Raw genomic sequence first — 7695 nt, 5'->3', positions numbered from 1 at the left:
TCTTTCCCTTATGCCCTGTATCCCGCCCATCAGCGGTTTTATTTATATCTATTTCAGGTAATTATCTCTTTTATTGTGTCTTTCCATCTTCACGGCCATCACCTGAGTTCCAGCAACTATTATCTCCCATCTGGATGACTATAATTGTTTCAAAGTGCATCTCTCCAATCCACTTTGGCTTCTCAAAGAAACTGGAACGGTCCGTTGGAAATACACATCTGACCATATCATACCTCTATGAACAGCACTTAAATGACTCCCTGTGTTTCTTAGGGTAAAAAGCAAAAGCTTGCACTGTGGCCTATAATGTGCTGCGTGGACTGGCCCCTGCTGCCCTCGCCAGCTGCTCTCACCACGCTCTCCCTGCCCTCTTGCCCTCATTACGCCACAGTTCTTTTGTATCTTGAATGCACCAGGCTCCTTGCCTCCATCAGACGGTCTTAGCCTTTGCTGTTTCCCCTGCCACCACTGTGTGCTTTTCTAGTGGTGCTCTATTTGCCTAGTTATAACCTGTCCTCCCTTGGAGCCCACCCCATGGGCCACTTCCTCCCAGAAGTGATTCATTTCCCAATTATGTGTCATGTGCCTCTCTATTGACAGAGTTGAAAGCTTCCTCTTATTGATTCTTTATTAATTCTGTTCCCTCAACCCCACTCACCACTCATCGTAGGCTCTTTGAGGGCAGGGACTGTGCCTGTTTTGCTCACCATTGTATTACTAAATGCCGAGCATACAGTGGGTACTTGTGATTATTCGTTGAAGGAATGAAGTGTGAATCTCATTAGAACAAGCTAATAACAGTGTTCCCAGGGTAATAGGATCCTCTCCATGGCTTTGCCTTTGTGCCCCCAGTCTCTAGAAGAGGATCTCCTAGCAGAGGCATTAAGTAAAGTTTAGCCAGTGCTACATCAGTGAGTGAGTGCTCCAGAGCCAACACTTCCTCCAAAGCCAAGTAAAGAGACTCTGACACTATTGAGGAAATTATGGTCTGAGGTGCTCAGCCTCCTTTATGCTTAGTCATGTTCTGTGTCTGGGGGACTAGACATATCTCAGAAATCTTGTCTCCAAACGTGAAAATGGGGGCTACGTGGGACTTGCCTGCACTCTGGAATGTGAGACCCGCCTTCCTATGAGGTTTGCCAACTCCGCCAGGAATTCTGTGGCTCTAAATAGGCAGAGCCTGCTCAGACCATCCTGCGATTTGATGAGCTGGGCTTGTCTCTAACTGGTGAGGGGACCTGAATAAAATCCCTTATTTGTAAGTCCTTCCAGGAGAAGGATCTCTGACCCTGTTGATAGTGTAGTTGGGCACACAGAACATGGATGTTTAGTAGCAAATTAATGAATGCTTGAATGAATAAATAAGCAAACGACTGTGGTCCACTAGCATTTCTGCCGTTCAGCCATCATCTGTAAACTAACAATGGGGAGGAGGGAGGCCTGTGCTAGGCACTGGCTTTAGAGAGACGACTAGGATGCACTCTCTGCTCTTGAAGAGTTGCCGTTCCCACTAGGGAGGCTTGACTAAGTGAACCCAGTTTTTCTAAGTTACGAGAGAGTCTGGGGAAAGTGCTGTGGTAAAGGAGACGCTCTTAATCAGGAAGAGGGGATGTGCCGGAGGACTGGTCTGAAACATCCATGAGTTTGGAGAATCAAAATCATAGCTTATGGGCATTAGCATCCCTTCAACTCAGCTGGGTTCTATGAACACATGGCTGAAGAAAAGGAGAAACTCATTCTGGTTTCATGAGAACAAATGTGTGTGGGCAGAGATGTCATCCCTTCAGCTAAACATTAAACCACCACAGGCGTTAAGGGAACACCAGTTATGAGCCAGATCCTGTGCTAACATGAGGAAACAAAGATAAAGGACGCTTCCTCTTGCCCCCGAGGAGCTTGCACACCACTGGCGGAGACAGATGGGGGACCAAATCACTAATAACATCAGCACATTGAGATCTGTACCAGGTGGTACAGAGTGTTATCAGAATTTGGAGAAGAGAGAGAGGAATGCTCCTGGGGCAACCAGGGCAGGTGGTGTCACTGGTCATGGATGAGCTGATTCTTCTGATGTGATAGAAAAGTAGGGATGGGTCAGGGAAAGGATGCTTTGGATTTAAGCCGCCTCACATAAACATGCTATCATTGGGAAGAATTCACGGAGGTGCTGGTCCAGGACCACACTCTAGAAGGTTCACACAGGTTCCTGGGATGAGAAGTTGCCTCTGTCCCTGGTGCACTGCATGAAGAGGCCGGACTTAGGCGTTCTTTGGCTCCTTACTTTTGCTCTCGCATTAGCCAGGTGGTTGTCTGGGAGGAGAAGGATTCAGGGACTAGAGGACATGAAAGTTGAGTTCAAGGCTTCTGACTTTTGAGACCTAGACTTACAGAAAACCTGTGTAATCCTGGCTCTGAGCTTTATCAGCCATGTGACTTTTAGCAAGTTCCCTTTGTTTTCTCATCTATAAAATGGGAAAATCAATATATACTTTAGGGAATATTTGCAAGGATTGGCCAAGCTGGATCCACAAAACGGCCCAGCACAGGGCAGAGGGTATAGTAAGTGGCCAGTTCTCAGTCTTCCTTGATGTGGAATCGAGTCAGTGTGTTAGTAGCTGGCAGAGCACGTAGCATCAGCATGAAATCCAAAAATGGAGTTAGCAGATATAAGCATTTTCTCAACCCAAGGCAATTCCCTTTAATCCCCACCATTTGTTTCCTGTAAGGCACAAAATAAAAAAGTCATGTTTTTATCTTTAAAAATCCAGTGCTTTTAATTGTGTTACCCTTACACAAAACTGTTGTTTTCGTCATTTACCTGAAAGAATTAAGTAGGATTTGGAATAATTCCATGAACCTAAGATTCAAACCATAGTTCCATTGTCTGATCCTAGGGACAAACCAGTATGAGGGATAAAATTCTCTGCTTGATCTCATGGGAGGATAAGGGTTACCCTTATCCAGCATAGTGGTTGTGTAACCTTGGGCAACTCAGTTTCTCTGCATCTCAATTTCTTCCTCTACAAAAAAGGCTATAATAATAATAATTCAACATCTCCAGGAATTAATCCTCAAAAGGGTTAAATGGGTCAGTGTGTATAACGCCCTCAGCACAGTGCCTGGCATATAGTTAGTACTCAATGAATGGAACCTGTTGTTACTATGATTGCGTCTAGTCACGTATGTGAGGCTTTTCAATTATCTTTCTTCTTCCCCTTTCCCTCCAAGGTGCCTCCACTCAGAATTCCAACACCGTGGAGCCGGAGAAGCAGGTGGACAATACTGTGAAGATGGCCGGTGTGGTCGCCGGCCTCCTCATGTTCATCATCATTCTCCTGGGCGTGATGCTCACCATTAAAAGACGGTGAGTTTTGGTTGCTGCCCTGCAGACCCTGTCAACCCCAGGGGGCCCCAGCATTGCCATATGGCCAAGTCCGTTCTCTGCTGATCGCTTCTGAGCAGGGACCTTCTGATATAACTGTTGAGGTCCTGAAATTTGGGGCCAGTGGTGGCTCATTGTGTTGGTGTCTGAAGGGCATGTGTATCTGCTTGGCGAGCAGCCCCAAGACGGCAAGTTTCTTGCGGGGGCAGGGGTTCCTTGGAGTACCATGGGATTCCATGTGTGATGCTTCTCAGAGATAGCTGCTCTGTTGTGATTGGTCACGTCATCAAGATTACAGGGGAGCCCCGGGAACGCGGGTGCGCCCACAGATACAGATGCAGGAAAACAATGCTTCGTTCCTTTCACCTTCATTCTTCCTTGACTTTTCTTTGGTCAAGCAGCAGCATCCCAAGGGATAGATGCATCCTCGGCATCAAAGGGATAGAGCCACCTCTGATGGTGTGACGGCCCTGAGGGAAGGCTCCTTCCTACTCTACATCCCATAGAACCTTCCCAGCTGGATTGTTGCTGCTTGTCACCTCTCAGCGGAATGTCCTCCTGGCACCTCTGGTCAGCGCGCACAGTTTTCTCCTGTTGCGTGCATTGCTCATGAAAGCCAGGGTACAGGTTCTTTCCTGATCCCCCAAATTCATTACATCAACATCTTCTGTTTATCAGACATGCAGGAGGCTTGAAGACGACACAGAGGAGTTGCAGAGAGGGAGAGGAAATAGTCATCAGGGAAAGTTGCAGAATATCAGCTCTCGCTGTCCCTGGGGTACACGCTTATTCCTCCAAACAGGGGGTCCTCCTACCTACTGTACCTTAGCCACCACGTCCCCGTGCCTACTGCCCATCTCAGTGTCAATGCCAGGATTCCAGCCTTGGTCTCCACCCTCCCACTCCCCAGGCTGCCAAAGCAAGCAAAACACTTATCTACATTCTAATGATATGTGCTGCAACCTGCCCTGCCCCCAATTTAAAGAGACCGTTTAGTCCGTTCTTCAACAAACTACTAACTCCTCAGCCTGAAGCTCTGGGTTTGGTTACTCACAGAGTTCAGGACAAGCCCAATAATGAGGACCCGCACTTGCTTTCATCCCTGAGACAAAAACAGCTTGTGAAACTTGTTTCCACCAGAACAAAGGGACGGAATGCCCCAGAGACAAATTCCAGCTTCTGCTCTAAGGAGTCCCATGAATATAAATGCATGAAGTAAACAAATGAAGACAGTGTCCTTATTTCCAGCCTTCAGTTTCTCTCTACAAGTACTCGGCCTTCTTTTAGCCGTTCTGGCACCAGAATGTCTCTGTGTGTCTCATGGTTCTGTTCAGAATCAGCCAGGACCCCATTTGACCAGGACATCTTATTGGTAGGACCTGTTCTTTCTTGACATCTTTGTTCTTTGGGATCATTCCTTTCCTTTGGCTCCCAGCAGAATGACTGAAGAGTTTCGGTTCTCATCCAGCTACTGATTTTCTGGGTGGAGCGGCTAGGGAGGAGGGAAGGTCCATGATAATATTGGGGGTCAAGAGCCCTCAGAGTCATCATCATCATCCATAAAGCGAGGCCACGTTTTACGTCTGTGACAAGCCAGCTGCTGTTGGCTGAGGCCGAACATGAGGTCTGATTTCTCTGGGGGTGAGTGAGCACATCACACATGTAAGATCACTGACACGTTCTCGGAGTCGCAGACGCTTTAGAGACAGAGGTGAGTTTGGGCCAGTCTCCCTGAAAAAAGTAACCACTTTAACAGAATTGCATTCCTCTTTGAGAGACCCTGAATGTTCTCATTCTTCGCCACTGATTTGTAAGTCAGATATGCTCTTCCAATTCTGCTCTTTCTAAAGCCTGCCTTAACCCACGTCACCATTGTCTGCGAGCTTGTGAAGAAATTTCACTTCCCTCTCAACAGCTATTTCTGAAATGTGTGACTTTCTGGGAGGGAGGAAAGGGCTTTCTGTTTTCAGGCTGGCAGCAAGGATAAAGTGAGCCCTTTGTGTGGTTTTATCCTCTTCTGAGTATCTTCATCATCCCTCACCTCTATCAAAACCATCCGTCGGACCCAACCAACAGATATCACGTGATCACCATTTCTTTCCAAGAGGCAAAACTCAGGTGTAGTGGCAGTGGGCAGGGGGTAGGGGGTGCTGATCAGTGTTTGCGTATACAGTATCTTTGGGAGAAAATAAGACATCTTTCTGGCCTAGCTGATGGTAGTATTTTACAAATAGGTATAGGGGAAGGAAAGGGGAGGAGCAGAGAGGAGGGGAAGGGAGAGGAGAGAGGAGTAGGGGATGGGTCAGAGGGAGAAAAAGAGAAATTAAACATCAGCCTGCACTCTTTCCACTAACCCACAGTGTGTTCTGATGTCTAGAGGTGCCCCCACCAAAGGACAGTGAAGAGCTTAATGGGCTCCTTTTCCCTCTTCTGGTCCCAACCCCATATATATATATGGGGAAAACTTCACTGGTCAATTGAGTCTGTCACTAACTTACTTACTGCTCATCAGAATGATGTCCACAGCCACCTAAAAGGAATAGATATGAAAGGAAAAGAAACCCCCAAATAATAGGCGAATCATCACAACTCAGGATCCTAGTGTCAGCATCTCTTCAGTGTCCCTTTGTGACCTAGAGTTAGTTCCTGCATCTAGCAGCTCTCAGAAGTCGAATGCCGGCCACGCTCCCTGCACTGGCTTGCGCTGGGTCTTCTCCCTAACCTCCACAGACATGGCCATGGTGGCTCCCTGTTTCCTCTGCTCCCAGTGGATTCAGCTGTCTCAGAGTCTTCCCCAGAGCTGCAGGCCCATGTTTCCAGTATGCCCCTAGTTTCTCCATACAGGCCTTGAAGTGTCCCTGTCACTCTCCAAAGAGAGTCTTTCTCTTACTATTAGGTGTTTTGTGTATGTGTGTGTGTGGTGGTGGGGTGTGTGTGTGTGTGTGTGTGTGTGTGTGTGTGTGTGTGTGTGTGTTGTACTGAACTAGAAAGCTGGCCCAGAAAGGGCTAGAGATACAGAGGACCAAGGGAAGGGCTTAGTGAAAGAAGCTAAATCAATTTACATTCAGAAAGGAATGTAAGAGAACGGAAGAGAGAGAGAGAGAGAGAAAAACATATCAGCATAGCCTAAGGAAAGTTTTGTTCTTGTTGTTTGGCTGTTTTGTAATGGATGGAGGGGATCTTGAAAAATGCAAGGTTGCAGAAGGGGATGTGAGATGCTGGTGAGCAATTCAAACAGAATTCCCTTACTCTTTGAAAAATATGCAAATTAAACTTTAGGCTTCTCTACCTTTGGCTGTTTGGACTGGGCTTCTTTGAATGCAGGACCATACAGAATCAGGGCTACATGGAGATATGGAGGATTGCGTGAGCAGTATGAGAAGGGAATCTGGAGCCCCTTCCGACAGAGTTAACAGCCAGTGAGGTTATAGCCAAGCTCATTGCAAAATAGTCATTCTTATGCTGTCACCGGATAGTGGCTCCATCTTTTTCTCCTGGCTCTATTGATCACATCTAGACCGGTTCCTGCATATGCCATTATGTAATGGAACGTACCTCCTTTTCATGAACACCCCGTTGAATCCTGAAATAGAGAAAAGCTCTCATCACTGCAGTCCCGTTCATCTTCTCCCCTGACCTCCTCCCTTTAGAATCATCGAACATCCTCTCCCAAAGGAATGGGCAGCCAAGGCATTGTACCCTTGGCTTAAAACCACAGGGCCCTGGGTGCCTTCGATGCAAGTTAAGGTGGAAAGCTCAAGCCTTAGCGCCTTCACTAGTGTATCTTGATGTTTGAAGGTGTTTCTTGGCCGCTCACATATGGGAAGTTTGACATTTTAATGTTTGTTTGTGGGACATGGACATACGTGCGTGTGCCTACAAGCTTCCTGTCATTCAGTTTATTCCTTGGGACGCGCTTCCTGAAATCTGAGCATGGTCCTCCAAGGCTTAAGGCATAGCAATGCACTTTTGAATGGGGAAACACTGGAGCCAGCTTAAGCAGAATTCCTTGGTAACAGTGTATCTCTACCCTAAGACTTGTCTGTATCCTGCGTTAACCTCACCATCCCTTCTTACTTTTCAAATGTAAACTAGGCAACTTTTAGGGAGACAGTTTCAAAGTCCTTCGCGGCACATAGTTCCATCCGCCCCCATCTCCTCTCCTCTCCCTGCCCAGCTCTTCCTGGTACAGCCTGAACTTCCAGCCACCCACGCTTTGCCTGTCCAAACAGTAAGCCTTCCAAGAGTATATTTGGAGTGTCTTGAGTTTGAGATATGAGAGTCTACTTTGAGAGAAATGTGCATCTCCTGGT

General features: G+C 47.1%; 1 protein-coding gene across 1 annotated transcript in view; it reads left to right on the top strand.

Annotated features, from left to right (window-relative positions):
* Positions 1 to 7695, top strand: part of PTPRT (protein tyrosine phosphatase receptor type T) — an 804737-nt gene that overhangs the window by 641421 nt on the left and 155621 nt on the right. The window contains exon 15 of the mRNA XM_007464800.1: positions 3229 to 3364. Within this exon, the coding sequence (XP_007464862.1) occupies positions 3229 to 3364 (136 nt within the window). The remainder of the gene's footprint in view (positions 1 to 3228; positions 3365 to 7695) is intronic.

The sequence above is a fragment of the Lipotes vexillifer genome, unplaced genomic scaffold (assembly GCF_000442215.2).
Source record: "Lipotes vexillifer unplaced genomic scaffold, Lipotes_vexillifer_v1.1 scaffold53, whole genome shotgun sequence".
NCBI lineage: Eukaryota > Metazoa > Chordata > Mammalia > Artiodactyla > Lipotidae > Lipotes > Lipotes vexillifer.
The sequence above is the reverse complement of the archived record's forward strand: the minus strand, read 5'-3'. Positions and strand labels throughout refer to the sequence as shown.